At 42.1% G+C, this 18,693-nt stretch overlaps 1 protein-coding gene across 4 annotated transcripts in view; it reads right to left on the bottom strand.

The window, feature by feature from the left end:
* CALCOCO1 (calcium binding and coiled-coil domain 1) overlaps nucleotides 1–18,693 on the bottom strand; it is a 52,325-nt gene that overhangs the window by 15,727 nt on the left and 17,905 nt on the right. For 3 of the 4 annotated variants that reach the window (XM_007425840.3, XM_007425839.4, XM_025165192.2), the window contains 6 exons: nucleotides 17,686–17,811; nucleotides 16,516–16,611; nucleotides 16,258–16,369; nucleotides 14,364–14,578; nucleotides 13,278–13,384; nucleotides 8,020–12,135 (listed from right to left, as the gene is read on the bottom strand). In XM_007425840.3, coding sequence (XP_007425902.1) covers nucleotides 11,940–12,135; nucleotides 13,278–13,384; nucleotides 14,364–14,578; nucleotides 16,258–16,369; nucleotides 16,516–16,611; nucleotides 17,686–17,811 — 852 coding nt within the window. In that variant the 3' untranslated portion in view covers nucleotides 8,020–11,939. Of the gene's footprint in view, nucleotides 1–8,019; nucleotides 12,136–13,277; nucleotides 13,385–14,363; nucleotides 14,579–16,257; nucleotides 16,370–16,515; nucleotides 16,612–17,685; nucleotides 17,812–18,693 lie in introns of those variants that run through there. The other variant, XM_025165193.2, reaches the window with a different exon arrangement.

Genomic DNA, 18,693 nt, shown 5'->3' with positions numbered 1-18,693 from the left:
TTGGATTATGGGCTCTGGATTTTGCCCTGAATGCCTCCTTCTCCTAAGGGAGGGCCTCTCTTCCTTACTCCTGTCATCCTGGCTCCTCCTTTCTTTTTCTTCCCTTTGGGAGAGGAGAAAAGAAGGAGATGCTACTGCTGCTGCCAGTTGGCTGCCATTCCCAGCTCATCCTTTCTTTCTAACTATGTCTGCAGCAGTCAGAGGCACACTGACTAGGGAGCAGGCTGGAGGGCTCTGGAGGCAGGAGTGGGCTTCCTGAAGAGAGGTGGGCTTCCCCTGGGGCTGATCTACTCAATCCTCTTGACCTAACTTAGATTGTGGGACAAGGCACAGCTGGGCTGTTGCAGAATGGAAGGAATGATGGTGCAAAGTGGATAGTGCCAAAGCATTCATGGAGGCTGGCTGGGATTTCCATTTAAGTCCTGAGGTTTGTAATGGCAGCTAGAGGGAGACCCATTTTTTCCCCATTGGGATATATCTATTTTAGAGCATATTTGAGGCTTTCTGTATTTCCTGCTCAAGCTCAGATACTTTGGTCACCTAATGCGAAGAGAGGACTCTTTGGAAAAGACCCTGATGCTGGGAAAGACTGAAGGCAAAAGGAAAAGGGGATGGCAGAGAATGGTTGGATAGCATCACTGGTTAGATAGCATCACTGAAGCAACAAATGTGAAACTGAGCAAACTCAGGGAGGCAGTGAAGGACAGGAAGGCCTGGCGCGATGTGGTTCATGGGGTCACGAAGAGTCGGACACAACTTAACGACTGAACAACAACAACAAGAAGTATTTCCTGCCTCAAAACAGGATAGGAACTGTTAGTTTTCAGCAATTCAGGTCAAAGGGCCATCAGGGGCCTCATGCAGCTCCAGGTAAACTGTTGAGAAAAGCAAAGAAGTTCAGGAAAAATGTGCCTACCCTGTAGCAAGGAACTGCTCCGAAGCTGTCAAGGAGTGGATTGTTGGCTCTAAGATTGATGGGAGGTGGGATAAAGGGAGGTTCAAATCTTCATTGAACCTTAGTGTTTTGGACTGTCCCTCATGCTTCTCAATACTGTTACTGTTACGGACATTTTATATTTCTGTCTTCTACTCTGTTAGATTTTGTTAGTTTGGCTACTGTAGCTTTAAGAAGAAAAGCACTGTCTCATTTCCTTTAGTTTTCCTTAAAACCATGTTAGGGTTAGGGTTAGGCTTTGTTTTTCTCTACTGATTCTTTGAGTCATGTTGTTTGAGTTAGGCAGTCATAGAAGTGCTTGTAATCAACCAACCATCCAACCAACATATGTATGTATGTACGTACGTATGTATGTATGTATGTATGATATTATTTCCTGCCTTTCATTCAGGAGTCCTATGTGGCACACATAATGGTCCACCCTCCTCCTTTCCCCCACAACAAGCACCTTGTGAGGTATGGGCTAAGAGAGGGTCACTGCAAGAGTCACCCCTTGAGCTTCCATGGCTGAGGATAGATGAGAACCTCAGTTTCCTCAGTCCTAGTCCAACACTTTAACCTCGGGTATGCCATATTGGGAGAGGCACTCATATTATGATGGACTCTTTCTTCCAAGAGGTCTCCAGTTTTTTTGTTTTTTGTTTTATATATCATTGCAATAGTTGTTGCAACTATAAGCCCCAGAGGGATCTAGCAAGATAACACAAGTGTGTGTGTGTGTGTGTGCACACACATATATACATACACGCGCACATGCACACACTATTGACATGCTCTAGTTTGTTCAGATGGGAAGTTTCTAATTACGCTGCTGAATTCTCTCCCCTCAGCCAAGCTCTAGGAGAAACTGAAAGGAAGCTGCTTTGGATTTTCTTGCCCCAAACTTAACAAAAACTTGTGAACATTTTGAAAACACAAGGGGTAGCTGTGTAAGCATTCAGCGTTGCGTGCACAGAAAGTTTTAATGGGACATTTTCTTTTAAAACAATAGACCCAAATTTCTAGAAAGGAGTTTGAGAAAATGGAAATAGGATGAACAAGGGAAGGCAGGAATCAAAATTCCAAATACGATCGATAAAGTCAGTCTCATTAAACATTTCTTGTTTGGAAAGGCCCTGGGGTTTTAGAACACGTGCAGGGTTCATTGCAGAAAGGATAGTTTCAGAGAATGGGTATCTTGGCCTCCTACTCAGATGTTGTTAGCTTAGCTCTTTGGGTGATTTTCTTCCATCCTTTGAGATGAATTGTCCTGCGGTTTTATAGAAAATACGGCAGTAAGTGAAAAACACTCAGGAGAAACTGATTATTGTTTTGCTCATTCACATGATGTGCTCCATCTCCTGTGTCACAGGTTCAGCCGGCAATTTAGAAAACTGCCTTGCAGTTGAATCCACTTTCCAAATAACTCCATCATTGAATGACAAAGTCATTTGACTAATTCTATATAGTAATTTATGATCTAAAAAGCAGGACTGTGCAGTGCTGCAGATTCAAATTCTTTTGAGGTGCTTCAGAAAGCACAAGGCAGCCCAGACTTTTACCAGGGCATTATGGTTGCCCTCTGCATTTGTCAAGCAATCCCGGGAAAAGATACATTTAGTTTAAGGAGTTGCTACTGAGTGTTACATCAGTGCCCAGGTATGCTCCAAAATAATCTCCTGGGCTTGCCTACTTGTGAGAAACTCATGAGCCAGCCAAGACTCTTCTCCCATGCCATGGAGATTGAAGTCACCCACGTCCCAGAGCCTTAGACACTCCAGCACTAACCCAGAGATGGTCCAGCAGCTCCTGAAGTGTTGCCACATCTGCATGTTCAGTCACAGGTGATGCAGTAGCATAAGTTGAATCCATGGACCCAACAATTTGGCCACCTGAGCAGGGCTGGGACAACTGGCTTACAAGTTGGGACCAATGTTGGTGTGTGCCATACATCCTTTACAGGTTAGGGCTCACTGGAAGAACATTATTCCCTTCTCTGAACTCCCTGGGAGATGAACTAAAATGTAATAATCATTATCAGCATCATCATAAAATATGTTAAGGGGAAATAATGTGTTGTTGTCCACTTCTAATTCCTTTACTACCTTGTTTGTAATGTATTTTGCAAACCAAATTTTCCTAGCCCCAACTCTTAGGATGCCTTAGCATTTCTGGAGGCATAGCCACTCAGTTAGATGCTCTGTGGATTCTTCCACTGTTTTCCACCTGTCTGTCAATTACTTACTCCTTTCCAGCTGACCACATGACTGATGTGTACTTAAAAGTGGCTGTTCCCCAACCATCAGCTCCACTGTTGCTAGCAGGTACCTTAGTAATGACTGTGCTAACTTTTCCTTGAGGTGGCTTTTTGTCAGGCAGTGATAATGAAAACTGGATCAATGAGCTTCCCCAGTTCTGACTGGTTGGTTGGATAGTATGTTTTGATCGTTGCATGAATTGGGTACTTGCTATGGCAATTTTGTATTAGTCCAATGTGCCTGTATGCACCTACAATTTTAGTTTCCAGCATATCCATCAAGGCATGTTTCCAGAGTCTGAAGTTCCAGGCTTAGAGACCAGCTCTGAATCTAATTCTGGGCCTTGATACTATCCCTCTGTCTATTTATCCTGCTGTGTAAGTCAACTGAGCATTTTGGAGAGGCTTCTGGTAATCAGAGCACAGAACTACGTACATTGGTACAAGTTCTATTCCGTTAGCCTGCTGTGACATACAGTACCTTAGCAGGGGCAGGGGGTGCAAAGCCTCCTCTTTGATATACAGATAGTCCTCGTTTAGTGACCATTTGCAATTACAACAGTGATGAAAAAGTAACTTTGTGATCCATCCTCATATTTACAACCTTCACAGGTCTGTAAAGCAAAAGAAAGCCGAAGTAAGATTGTAAGCAGTCGCAGTTTCATTTAGCAACCACTTCACTTAACAACCAAGTTGCCCGTCCCAGTTGTGGTCGCTAAACAAGAACTCCCTGTATAGCACTCAGAGAGATGCATCCTAATGCAAGAGGAAGCCAACACTATTTTGGGGTTTGTTTTGGATGGCTGACGGCTATAGCAGTCAAGGTAACCATGTGAAGAATGGGCATGGCCAAGATGTTTGGGAGGGAGGGGAAGATTTTTGTTTCTTTTCTGTCTTCCTTTGATATCCTGTCTTATCACTTTTGTTTAGCATGACATCTAGGAGAAAAAAACCTGGTGCAGTTGGTAGATTAGTCCAAGGACAACTGTGGAAAGGTTGCAAAATGCAATTTCTTTCTGGGGTCAGGCAGCACCAAAATCCAATCAAATAAATCAGTAAAAATCATATAATGTTAGTGATTGGGCATTGGTTAGCTTTCAAGCTGGGTGCCTTGTAAGAACTCAATATTCAGTTAAATGGGTTCCCACAAAATGTATTTTGTGTGAATTAATTCTGAGATAATGTAATCCCTGGAGTCAAAATGAATGATGGCAATGGTTGTGTGCACTTAGGCACAGGTTTGAAGAGCTCCAGAGAGTACAGGAAGAGGCTCAGGGCAGGGCTACATGTGGCCTGAGGGCTGCTCACCTATCAGGAAGCTAAATTTATTCCATTTTTATAATAGCTATTGATGAAGTAGGGTTACTCTAACAGTCATGATATGCTTTCTCTTTTCTCTCTAAGCCGCTAAGGATGTGGGCAGCCCATCTCTTTTTACATGGTCCTGCTGGGAACACACAAGGGGTTGTTTCAGGTGGAAGAGATGGGAAAGGCACCCTCTTTATTGAGAAACTCATTGCCATTGGCCTAGATTGGGAGCCTATCTGATTCCCCCAGGTGGACATCTTCAGCAGTATTCTTTCTCACTCAGCAAAGCAATCATTCCCTCACTTGGTAAAGTGAGCATCTAGTTGGTATTCCACTGTTCTTTGGTGTTAGAGCCATATAGGTTTCCCATGTGCCTTACTTAGTATTTCTGCATGTTCCAATTTAATCAATATTTCTTTACTATTTTCTGCAGTTAGTTTTTGTCAGCCCTTTAAGGTACACCAGGTTGGAAAACAGGCTCCACAAGAAATATTGGAACTGTACTTCACTGATATAGACTCTATTCCTAGAATCTTGAAAGTGTGACAGTGTTTCCACTTCCCTCCCTCCTTTACCCAAGGGAGTCAAAGCAGGGTCACTTTACATTTCTTTCTAGTGCCTTCTTCCTGGGCTCAATCCGTGTTTTGCTAACTGCCATTGCATTCCTTCTCCAAGGTCACATCTGTGATTCTCTATAGTTTTTAAGCATGACGATGATGATTACAGCAGGCAATATTATCCAAAGCTCTTTCAGTTTCTTCATTGTTTATTTCTATCTTATTTTTCTGAGATGTCTATTTTCTCCTCATTTTGTTTAACTTTGCTGGTTTTTCAATAGAGACCATTATTTCTTTTTAAAACTCAGCTAATCTTTCTTCCATCTTTTAAGTAACTGACTCAGCAATATTTCTCCCCATATCCTCTAGTATTTTTTGTAACGTCCCTTGTTTTATACCTTGTGTCTCCTCCATTTGTATTTCTGTCATTGAGCCTCTTGCTGCTGCCTCTGTTGCTCTTGTTACTCCATGAGGAATTAAGAGAGAAAGAATACTGCTTAAGATTTAGAGGCGTCCAAGAAGAATCTAGAGAAAACTTAAGACCGAAGGTTCTAGAATCGATCTCAAATTTACTAGACTGGGAAAAAGAGGAAATGGATCAAGAAGTAGACAAAGTATACAGGATAAATTCTAGATATGCAAAGAAAAATAATGTACCAAGAGATGTACACTTGGTAAGGAGGAAAATAAGACACCAAATTATTCAAGAGCATTTCAAAAATAGACTGAAGATAAATGATAACAATGTTATTGTCTTAAAAGAAATTCCAGTCAGGATTTTGAGGAAAAGAAAAGATTATTCTTTTTTGATAGATATACTAAAAAGAAAAGAACATCCATTCCATTAGGATACAATAGAAGGAATAATTTTGATGTACAATAAAAAAAGATATAAATTGAATTCTTTATTAAAGGCAAAATAATTTTATGGGAAATTTAAAGATAAGCTTGAAAAGACGCAGTTGGAAGCATCAAGGAGATAGAGGAAGATACTACAGCATTAGGAGCTATAGCTATGGACTTCTCAAAACCTGCAACATACATACGGTGCTTAAAAGCTTAAACAAGTCTAAATTTTAGAATTGTTTGCCGCCCAGGGTCACTTGGTTGAGATGGGCAGCTATAGAAATTAAATAAATAAAAGCATAATGTGGAATATAAATGTAAAAAAATCCCCCCCCCCCCAAAAGAAAAATATCTATATTATCAATCTTCAATGTTGTATTAAAATGTTACTGTAAAACATGATTCCTTGTCTTCTTCCTGACAAAGTGCATCAAAACATCCCATGGAACATTTATCATTCTCGCAAATTTGGAATTTATTCTATATACTTTATCAATTTCTATCTCTGTATCCTCCTCTTCCCTATCCAAAAAATTTGCCAAACTTTAATAATCTTTTCTCTAATATCTTCATCAGAATCCTCTGGAAATGCTCTAAGTCTCAAACAAAATTCGTTCTTTCTCAATTGCAACAGAGCTAGATTATCTAGTTCTCTTTCCGACTGTCTATAACTTCTGCTTACTCTCTAAAATTTCCACTTTGTCATTAACTTGTTTTACCTCTCCAGTTGTTTTACAGAGCTTTCCATCTTCCTAACTTTGTTTTTCATCTTCTCTTTTATCTTTACAAGTCTTTCATCCTTCCTTTTTTCAAAAAGTATCCATTTAGTATCATATGATTTAATAAATTTAATCATATTAGTATACAGTGATTCAGCTAATTTATTGTTGAATTCCTCAAACATTTTCTGAAGCAAATCCTGTGTAATTCCTCTCTCTGTAGGTTGCTTTAGCAATCCTCCCCTCCCCTCCATTCTATCATGCTTGGTGGACCTGTGAAAGAGCAAAGAAATTTTGGGTGCAAATCCATACAATGATACAAAAGATATTGCAGATTAATATTATGATGAAACCAGAATTGTTTCTATTGGGTTTTATGGACATTGAACTAGAAAAGAAATATGGGAAATTGATACTATATATGGGAACAGTGGCAAGATTACCATATGCACAAAGATGGAAGAATAATGAAATACCCACAGTGGAAGATTATAAAATTGACAGAACTTGTGAAAATGGCGAAGCTGACGAGTTTGGTCAGGGCAAAAACGATAAAGACCTTTTTGAAAGACTGGAAACCTTATACAGACTTTTTGTTGAAAGAAGAAAGGACTGAATTGATGATTTATGGATTTGGAACTAAAAAGGGTTAGAGGGAAGGGGAAGAGAATTACAAAGTAAGAGGAAGGAGAAAAAAAGAAAAAAAGAGGGAGGGGAAGAGTAAGATGGTAACTACTTGACTGAAAGAAGGCGGAAATCATAATTCTAAATATTTTTTTTATTTTTCTTATCTTTCCTTTGATTCTTTATACTTTCATTGCATTTAAACATTCTAATAATAAATAAATAGATGGTGATTACAACAGGCAATTATGGATGATATCATTTCTGGGAGCCATGTTCAAGTTGCAATGCCTGATGATAAGAGAGGGCAAAGTACCCAGTAGTATGGGTGGGGAGAGTAGTTTTATGCTGTTGACATCCACTTAGACACACTGTTTCCCAGCCTTGGCAAGTTCCAGGTGGACGGACTTCAAATTCTGGGATTTCAAGTCCATGTATCTGGAAACAGCCGAAGTTGGGAAACACTGAAGGTCGGCAATTTGCCAGCCTAACTGAATAATATGGAATAATTCCAAGCAGCCTTCATTTGAACCACAGTCTATTTGGCAATAAGAGTTTCCTGTTTGTCTACATGAGAAGGAGGATGAAAAGAGATGTCAAAAAGAGAGAGAATGATGGTGCTCTCCCTGTTTTGCTCTGGTCCCACCCAAAGCTTCCTTCAGCTCCACTCACCATCAGCAATGTGCAGCAGGACCCTCAACAGAAAAAGTCCCACATTCCAACTCATAGTTGGCTACAATACTTAACAAACAACAAAAAAACAGAGAGTTGCAGAAAGACCGCATTTTATTAGAATAGTTGCAACATGTCATATAAATATAAATATAAATATATACATATATATATACACCCTATACATAGACTTGGGGAAAGGTCAAGGCTGGGGGGGAGGGGTGATTATTGCTTTGAGCGGCTATTATATTTAGTAAAAACAAAAAAAACTCAACCATTTGGGGAAGGAGAGGAAGAAACAGATGAGGAGAACGCATAGCCACAAATGCAGGTGACAATGAAAAGGATTCCCACAAAAGTATGTATGTATGTATAGCTATCAAACCTGTGCTGTAAGTATTTAGTTGGCTGATAGATGGCAGCAAAGATACAGAAAACTCTAACTCTTTGCTACCAACTAGTGATCATTTGGACCTTTCCATCCTAGGTCCGGTAGCTCTTCAGGCAAGAAGAGGCATTTTATAGCATTATAACTTCAAGAGGCACAGTCCGTAAAGAGGTGTTTCTCTCTTTCTGCATTGCTACAGCAGGACCTGGGCCTTACATTCCTCTCTTGTGGCCCAACTGAGAGGTCAAAAGGCAGAAGCAAGAAGAAACTGCAACCCACCCACCCCACCCTCCAATTAGTAGGAAGTAAATGCAAAGCTCAGTAAATGGGGAAAGTGGGGATATATACAAGGGCTACAATGTCAAAGGGGAGGCAACCACACACAGAAAACCAAAGCCAGAGGTGCAGTCTCACAGAAGGGAGACACATGCATCAGTAGTCACAAGGCAGCACGCCGAGGAGGAAGCAATAGATTCAGGGCAGCACCAGGAAAGAGCAACTTAAGGAAAGAAAACAAAACAAAACACCAAGTCTACCTAAGGAACTGTGGCTGGTTGAGAACCACCTTCACATTTGCCCCCTTGCACTTATCCATTCCAGAATGTAAATCCACTACCATCATTTGTCAAATGATAGAATCATCGTGGATCCTTGTCTCTTCTTGTATGTCTTGGAGCTCATTTACTCATGCAGCACAATCATGACTGAGAGCTTCTTCTAGAAGGTACCAAATCAAATTACTGGTGGCATGTCTCAGGTTCCAATGCTCCTCCAAGCTCCCTTTACATCAATGGAACGTTACCCTAGAACCTTTCCCGGTGTCATGCTGGGAGTAATATTTTTTTTTTTGCACAGAGGGAGATTTGTTCATTCGTATGAACACTGGATCCCCCACCTGTAGTTTAAAATGGTGCAGTCCAGCAGTAGTGTCTCAGATTAGGCTTCCGTGGGTGGATTAGTTGCAGATATTGTCCAAGAGAGGGAACCATGCTGGAAGTATGGGTGGGCTTCTATACTCCTACCAGTCAGAACTAGCATTGCATATGGATGCATCCCCAGCACCTCACCTGAGGTTTGCATCAAAAGCTATAATCTGAAGGGGGAGGAACCCCCAAATTATAAATGATGTGCCAGGGACCAACTCCACATTCCCAACAGTTCAGAACTGCAGATACAATGCAAAACCAAAAAGGTCCCCATATTTCTAGACTTTAAGGCAAAAGAATCTAAATAGGGTTGGCAAGGTTCCTTTCACTCTGATAGATGAGGCCCCATGTTTCTGCAGTCTGTGTCAGCACTCTCCATAACTTGGTTTTTATCTTTGGCTATTGTAGAACATCCCTGCCCTTCACATCATCTAACTCCAGTTTCTGCCTTTTTCTGCTATTCACATTCTTTGCAAAAGATGCTACATTGGTTTTGTGCTACTTCTGATGAAATCTGTGCTAATATAAATTAATATGTAATATATATTTGTGCCAATATAAATTAAGTCATTAAAGCTAACCTGGGACTTTATATTTTGTAGTAGTTTAATTTGGTTTTTCTATCATTTTGCTATCTTTTATTCGGGAAGCATAATTTATTTTAGTATGAGCTGACTTGCATAATGTGCTTAATTTATTCTGTGGTTAGAATATGGAGATCTGAAGCCAAAGTACATTGACACACAGCCGTGATCCAAAAGCATGTAGATAAGGGAAGGATTTAAAAGCATGCTTGGGTGTTTTCTCCAGATGCACTGTTCTTAGCTCAAAAATATATGTATTTTGGCTTAATACTAATAATATTAATACCAAGTCAAAATGCTATTCATCTTGCTAATCCTCAGGGTGAATTATCTGATCAATTAATTATCTGATCAATTAATCACATGCTACAAGGTTCTCTGTTGTGCAATAGCCAATACTTTTTTCCTGCTCTTTATTCACTTTGTTGTCCTTTTCTTTTGGAAACAAAACACATTGGTTGCTGTTTGGGTGGGAGATACAGAGTATTAACGATTAAAACCACTTGGGTTCACTTCTAATTTAGAAGTATCTCTTGTGAATATCTTTCCCCACCACTTTTAATTCCTTGAGAGAACTGGCTGTTACTGTACATTACTGTAATGCTCTTGTCCTTCCCTCCCCAGTTTAAATAATATCACTGGAATATTTGGGAACAGGAATTATAATAGAATAACTAATCTTGGCTTTTTGCTATTTATGCAAAGGTAACAGCTACATTTAAGAAAGTTATTGATCATGTTTAAGGGAGAAAAACAACCTTGCCTGTGAATTTGTATAATTTTGTTCCCTGGTGGTGATAAGACATGCAGAAAGAGATTTTATGGAATCTCTTCTCTGTTTTATTCTAATTTACATGTCTGCTAGTCTGGTTGCTTTAACTGTTATTTAAAAAAGCCCACATACAATGCCGTATAATATATAAATATAAGCAATAAAATCCTTTGAGACTTTGTGGGAAGAAGGACCAGTTAGCTAAACCAATAAATACACAATCCATTCATTTGCATTCCATTTGCTTTCTTTCTATTCACATACTCAGGAGTTGAACAAGAGGTGGGTAGAGCTTCCATCTGTTGCTAAGCTGTTCCATTTAACACGGAAAAGAGAGGGAAAGTGCCCTCTAAACATGAACACTTCTGCCCTCAAATTCTTCTCCCCAAACACTTGCGTAAATTCAGCCAAGTATTTATAACCAAGGAATTCATTTTCTTAATTTCTGGTTATAAATCAACTTTTGGTTTATTGCAGGAGTACAGAGTCTATAACTCCCCAGGTATGGTTGGATTCCAGCTGCAATCAGCCACAAGGAACCTTATTGGTCCTGTAGGCCAGGGATAAGCAGTCCTTATAAAAGGAGAACCAAATATGGTACTGTATGGTTGGCTGGAGACCCAATACAGACACAACTCTTAAAGGCCTTCCCCTCCCATCCATCTCAGTACAGCTGCCACTGATAGGAAAATGGAAGCCTCTTCCTCCCTGTCCCCATTTGCTTGCCTATTGTCTCTCAATTGCAATTGCTCCTGATTTTCTTCAAAATCTACAGAGTCCCTTTAGGGCAAATGTCAGAGTACCATTACCTTCTGTAGTGAGGAGATCTGATGGTCACTGGGCAGTGTGAAAACAGCTGACTTCCTTGCAAGGCCTAGGAACCATAAAGCTCATTCAGCATAGACACAGGGAGGACCTACATATATCTGGTGGGTTTTGCAGATAGAAATATTTTGAAGAATCTGGTAGCCAGTAGTAAATTGGCAGGCAAACAAGAAGCCAAAGTGATTGTGGATATCTGTAGAAGATCGCACCAAATGCCCTGCGCAACTACCACTTTATGGTGGTGAGTAGCCCATCCTGCTACAGTTTAATATCACCTGGTTCCCATCCCTGAGGATGCAACTCCTGATGCAAGTTGGCTCTGACTGTCCTGCCTTGGAAAGGGCCCCTGGAAGACAACAGTTTTTTTACAGCCACCAACCACATGATGGAATTGTGCTAGGATAATTCATTCATCTTAACAAACACTCTATGGAAGCAAGAAGAGAGGGAAGGAACCAGCCTGAATCCTACTGAAACGAGAGAGGGGAAAACAAGGGGACATGATAGTCATGATGGAGACAAGAAGCTTATTCAAAAGTAAAGGGGTCATGGGTGCTAAAAAAGAAGTGCCCATCAACATGCGTATCAACGGTTTCCTTGTCACTCTCGGGTGGGAAGCGCTCGTGGCAGATGGGACACTCCTTCCAAAAGCCTGGTGAGGGCAGGTCCAAGGGAGATGCACCCATTCCAGATGGTTCTGACATCTGCCGCCCTGTCAGCCCACTGAGCATGGAGGAAAAAAATGGGGAAAGAGAGAGAGAGAGGGAAAAAATTAAAAAAGAGACAGCTCAAAATTTGAAATTTGATAAATTGATCATCTGAAATGGTGCTAAACATTCTCCCATAGGATTCACTGTGCAAAATTAGGGTAGAGTGAAGAATTGCTCAGGCAGACAAGGTCCAAGATGCCTAGAGTCACAGAATTAAGGTCAGTGAGATTTGACCTCCAGTACAGGCCAGGAGAGATCACGAATGAAGACAGGGGAAAGGCTTCATCCTACAAGACACACAGGCCCCTTAAGCTAAACAAGTCCTTCACTAAGCATACAGCTAATACATGGAACAATCAGACTGACTGGTTCAGGAAGGGCAGAGAAGAAAAGCAGTGGAGGGAGAAAGAGACACCCGGAAGTGTCAGGCTTAGGGTTGCAGAAATGATGGGAAGGAAGAGAATACTGAGACATGATGAATTGCAGGAGAGAAAACAGGCAGCGGAAAAAAGGGCTTACATACTAAAGAGGAATCAGCTTTTGTTCTGAAATAATTTGAGAAACGTTGACCTCAGGCTTCTACAGCTAAGGCTGTGCATATTCTCTGTGTCATTATATATACAGACAATCCAGACTGGCACTATGGACAGCTGGAAGCTGAAACCCTAGTTAAACTGGGTACATTTGCATGCATGTCTCGTTTTGTATAATCCCTTGGCATTTTCTTTCTTTCTTATATATATGACTTATCTGGCTTTCTAAGATTTATAGAGTGGCTAGGGAGGACTGCAGGCTACGGAGTGACTGGAGCCTTACTTGGCCAGCCCCCTGGGTTCTGAGCTTTTGACAGGTACCACCTACAAAACTTTCAGATGTTGTTGATGAAGCTTTCTTGTCTCCCCGCCCCCACGCATGAAGAATGACAAGATTCTTAGAGAAATAATTGCAGTTTCCATGTTTTCAGCTTGTCCTATTTTCTTTTCTTTTCTTGTTTAATGTTTAGCAAGTTCAGCATATTCCCAGAAGACAGGTGCCAGGAATGATTGGAGGTGTAACCCAACACATCTGGGAGAGGACTAGGTTGAGGACAGCAGCCTTCCAACCTTCCCATCTCTGAAGAGGACATGTAGTACAAATGGAATAACCTCTCCTCACCTGGCCACTTCGCAGAAGCCACTGCCCAGCTCCGGAAGGAGTAGATTGGTTTCTTCACCACCACTCTGGGCAGCTGCCATCAGAACTGCCTTCTCATCCTCTGCTTCCTACAAACACAGAGAGAGAGACATTTTCAGCACATTTGACTTTTGCTCTTCCTAATGAGCAACTGGCCTTTTCTTCCTATGCTGGAGGACTAACAACTCCCATGCCTCAAGTTATCTACAATATATGCCTGCATATAGAATCTTATATGTCCTGAAAGGAAGATTCACTCACTCTTGAGTGAGATGGGTGGTGACTAAATTTATTTAATATATCTCTCATATTTAGTCACCACCCATCTCACTCAAGAGTGAGTGAATCTTCCTTTCAGGACACCTGTTTTGCACAGAAAAGATCTAGGTTCAGTCCCTCCAACTAAAAGAATCATGGGAGTCAGATGAAGGAAAGAGTTCTTGCCTAAAACTCTTGAGAGCTGTAGCTAATCAGGATAAACAGTATCAGAAGATGGTAGGGACCCAAGTCAGTAGGCACTTGTCTTGGTGCCAATTGTATTTCTTGTCCCTTCCTGATATGATTATCTGTTATTATTATTTCTCTGAATTAACAAAATGGGAAGCTGGTATCATGGAATGCAAGCACACCAGCCTTTAGTGTGTGTGTGTGCGCATGCAAACCTTATTTCCAGGAATGCCCCTGGATCAGACAGACACTGAGAAAATAAAAATGATGCGTAGCTGCAGCCCTATGTCTTCCTGTTCAAAAGAAGATAAAAACTAAGCAAGCATGATAGGAAGCATTCTTTAGGAGAGGCTAGTGGGTTGACGGGAAGCATTTTCATCAGGTTGTCTTCTGAGTGGCTGTGCCCACAACAGCAAACATTTTGTAAAAGTGCAAAGCCTCCTCCAAGGAGTCCATTGCATGAAGGCACTCACAGTATGCTTTCAAAACCCCAAACCAGCTGCCCTGTCCCTGGGCTAGATGGTCTCTTTGTCTGGATCCCCAAAGCAACTCTTTCACCCTTCGCCTTGGACATCTACTCATGGGCTGGAATCCGTCCTTCCCTGCTTCTCAGGGCCTCACCGAGTCAGAACTGGAATCCTCGGGTGGCTGTTTGATCTGACTGGCAATAGGGGCAGGCTGGCTAATCACCACTGTGTGAGATGGACCATGGGCACAGGGTGGCGTGGTGGTCACTGCCCGGGTGTCACACAGGCTGTAAGAACTGAGCTGTGCAGGCAGGCGCATGTCCTCAGGGCTTTCGTCCTCAGAGCCAGACAGTGGGGAGTCCAGGGAGCCTGGAAGATAAAAATGAAGCAGATGAAAGGAAGGAAAAGAGTACAGTGAGCAGTTAGGTGTGGGGGGAAACAAATCTCCCCCAGGAAGCAATAATGTTCCCAGCAGAGACTGACCTTGCAGAGAAAAACATTGCTCTGTTTGCTCCAGTTAGCCCAGTAGTGGGGTTTGAACCTGAAACTGGATATCTGCCCAGGAGGTAAATCTGCCTCCCTTCCATTGGTGCCCTAAACACGTGCTTATTTTACTAAATGGTCATTTCAGGATTGCCGGGAGAGATACTTCCAAGTTCTTGCCCCAAAAAGGGAACTTCAAGGCAGGGTGCTCCAAAAGTCTCTAGGAACAGTCCTACAAGAAAGCTGGAGCCCTCTAAAAGCTTTTGTCATGCTGAAAAACAATGGCCTTTCGTGCTATTGTTGCTGACCCGTGTCACAGCAGTGTCAGCTCTGGCCCTTTCTTGCTTTGTCTCTGCTCTCCCTTTCCTCTACCTCTTCACACCCAGATATGTCTTGATCCCAGGAATTTATCTGACATTCCCCTGCTTTGGTTGCCTTGGTTTAGTGGTTAAGACATCAAGCTAGAAACTGGGAGACCATGAGTTCCAGTCCTGCCTTAGGCACAAAGCCAGCTGGGGGACCTTTTTAGATGGATGCTGGTGTATGAAACAAGAAATTCTGCTTTCAGAATTCTAATGGTGAATTGATTCTGGCTCAAAAAGTAAATCAAAGGGGGGACCTTGGGCCAGTCCCTCTCTCTCAGCCATGGGCTATCTCACACAGTGGTGATCAGCCAGCCTGCCCCTATTGCCAGTCAGATCAAACAGCCACCTGAGGATTCCTGTTCTGACTCGGTGAGGCCCTGAGAAGCAGGGAAGCACTTCTGAAAAACCGTGTTAAGAAAACTGCAGGGACTTGGCCAGGCAGTCCCCAGGAGTCAACCCTAACGAAGGCGGAAGGAAGGAAGGAAGGAAGGAAGGAAGGAAGGAAGGAAGGAAGGAAGGAAGGAAGGAAGGAAGGAAGGAAGGAAGGAAGGAAGGAAGGAAGGAAGGAAGGATGTTTCCTAATATGCTTGGTGTGGATTTTGAGGGAGGGAAGCAAAAGGCTTTCCTGTTGAAAGTTCCTAGGAAAGGATGTTCCATCCACCCAACAGATATATGTCACAAAACCTAAAGTCTGGCTTTACAGTTCCATCATGGAATACTCAGAGTGGGAAAATAATGGAAGAACTACAAAGTGCACTAACAGTCTAGAGAGTTTTTTTTTCAGTTGTGGCCCTACCCAAGGTAGTAAACATTTAGTATCCAGTTGTTGCTGCACTGCAGTTCCCATCATTTCTCACCATCAGTCCCATGGACTCATGGGAATTAAAGTCCATCAACCCTAGAGGGCAATACATTGCCCACCCCAGGTTAGAGATGGGAAGAAAAGATTTAGCTGAAACAAAATTCTGGGGAAGCAGCTTCAAGTCTCAAAGTAAACTCCATCAAGACCCCTGTCCCCAGTATTTTGGATAAGTTAAAAGATGACTGAAAATTTAGATTTACAAGGCTAGTTTCAGAACTCAACAAAGTCTTCATGGTGAGAAAATGATCCCTAATTTTTTTTTCTGTTTCACTGATAGCATGGCCTGGGATCACTAAATATAATTGGCAGGGCTGCAAGGTGATGGTGGTGGGACTGACCAGGAGCATCCAGAGCTGTCTCTTCTTCATCAACCAGAACTGATTCACTCCATTTCTCATCTGCTACTTTCTCCAGACGTTCTTCAAGGTGGCGTATGTACACCAGCAACTCCTGAAGGCAGGGAATGGGCAACAGGTCAGCATTAAGCCCCTGAACTGTGGCACATTCCTCCTGCCACTCGATATCATCTTCTCATGCTAAATTCGGGCTATGGTCACAGACAGCATTTCTTCCCTCCATTTGGATGCCACACCAACCTGCTTTTCAGATTGCAGCTGCTCCTTCTCCTTCTGGGCAACCTGTAGGGCAGCTCGTAGCTCCCGTAGCTCCCGGCGGCTCTCAGAGACCTGAACCTGATGAGGGCAACAGTGACATTTGCCAAAGTAGAATATTAGAATAATGTGTATGGAGAGTTATGAAGCCCACTGTGGAACTAAATATTCAATGCTCATATCCAGTGGCAGAAATTTAAGAAAGCTCCTTTCATTTGTTGGAAAGCTTTTTCCATTTCCTAGGGCCTCTATTTCACCTACGGGGCAGAGCCATCACTGGCCATCTCCATTCACTAAAGGTCCCTTGGGCTGCTTCTTTTGCAGATTTGTTGTCACATCACACTCACCTCTGAGAGCAAGTGTGCACAATTTGTAGAGGGGAAAGGGCACATTGATGAATTAAAAATAATTATGGGTTTTAAAAAACAGCAGCAGGCCACACAGGGTTGCTTGGTGGGCCTTGTGCTGCCCCTGGACCATATGTTGTCCAGGCCTGTCTTAGAGTCTGTGCCAGGAAAGCATTATCCAGAATAAGAGAACTGGCATGCTGGATCCCTTGAAGCCTTCCCTAACTTGGTGCTCGCCTGATATGGTGAGACAACAGTTCTTTGACCTCCCAGCCAGCATGTTCAAGATGGAACTAGAGGAGTTGCAGCCCCAATAACACTAAAGAGCACAAAGGTTAGGAAGAACTATTTTGTAGATGCATCTAGCCAGACAACTGGGTTTCTGCCCTAACAGGACTGCAAGGGTCTGCATAAAAATTTCTCTATGAGGACTGAGGATGGTCAGTGACAACAGGATAGTGACCGGCAAACGGAACAGAGTGATGGGCTGCTGGTGTTGAGTCGATACTTCAAAAAGACACAGAAAGACCCATGTGCCCTGCAAGGGTGGGAGGGCACCGGAAAGAGGTCTCTTCAAAACTTTCTATGCTGGTGATCCTTGCAAGGCAAGGAAATCAGTTGACAAGGCTGTCTTGCAACCCATCTACAGAGCAGGCAAGGAAGTTAAACGTAATACCTTCCTGGAAGCTTGGCAATCTTAACCTGTAAACAGTTTCTACTTGTGAGAGGACTGAAATCATTGTCCAAAGTCACTATTTTCCCTCCTGCCTTGAGTGATGGAATACTCTTTCCAGGAGCCATAGTTTACCAGACTGGCATCCCGTTCCTGTGCCAGCTCCATACGCAACACCTGGCGCTGTGCCCGCTCTTCTTGCAAGCTGTTTTCAAGACGCAGAACCTCAGCACTCAGCTTCAGGATCTTATCCTTCTCTGCCTACCAAAATGATAAATTTGAAAGGAATAGTCAGTGCAGGATGAGATGGTTTTCCCTCACTCTGCTCCATGAAACTGGGCAAGGTCAGATTCTCCATGAAATATGCAGGGCTGGAGAACCCAAGGTCTTCAAATGTTAATAACTGTTGTTATTACAGTTTTTAAATTGTTTTTAATTGTTTTTAATGGATATATTATGTAAACTGTTTACTTTTGTTTTAACTGTGTATGTCGCCCAGAGTCACATGCAAGTGAGATGGGTGGCTATATAAATTCAATAAATAAATAAATAAAAATGAATAAATACCCACCCACTCCTCAGCAATGACCATGCTGACACTGCTGGTGGGAATTTTAGTTCAGTGACATCTACAACTCTAAAGGGCAGCTAGGTTAGGAAGGAGTCATCTATAGACTTGTTTATAGATTTAGCTAGCCAAGCAATTTTGTCCTTGCCCTAACAGAGTGCGGGAAGTGCAAAAAAAAAAAAAAAACCCAGAGAGGACTGAACATAGTCAACAGCAATAGTTCTCCACAAGATCCCCACTCCTGACAAAATAAAAGGGAGCCCACAGAGCTAATTAGGGTGTTGAGAATTTGAATTTGTGCTCATACTGAAAACATTTAACAAATGTACAAAATTCAAACATGAAATGAGATTCCTACTAATAGTAAGTAAAATAAATTTGAAACCTTTCAAGTGCAAATCATCCCAACTGGAGTTTGGAACAGCTACTCAGACTTCACTGGATATGTTTCAAGACTGTTTTGACCTTACCTGAAGTGTTTGAAGTTCAAACTAGCCCCACTTTAAGCTCAGAACACTTATTTCAAGCCCAGAACAGCAATTCTACAAGGTTGTTTTAAGCTGAGAACACTTCCA

Source organism: Python bivittatus, unplaced genomic scaffold (genome assembly GCF_059951505.1).
Source record: "Python bivittatus isolate LINGU-HERP-01145 unplaced genomic scaffold, Pbiv_v1 ctg000220_np1212, whole genome shotgun sequence".
Classification (NCBI taxonomy): Eukaryota; Metazoa; Chordata; class Lepidosauria; order Squamata; family Pythonidae; genus Python; species Python bivittatus.
The sequence above is the reverse complement of the archived record's forward strand: the minus strand, read 5'-3'. Positions and strand labels throughout refer to the sequence as shown.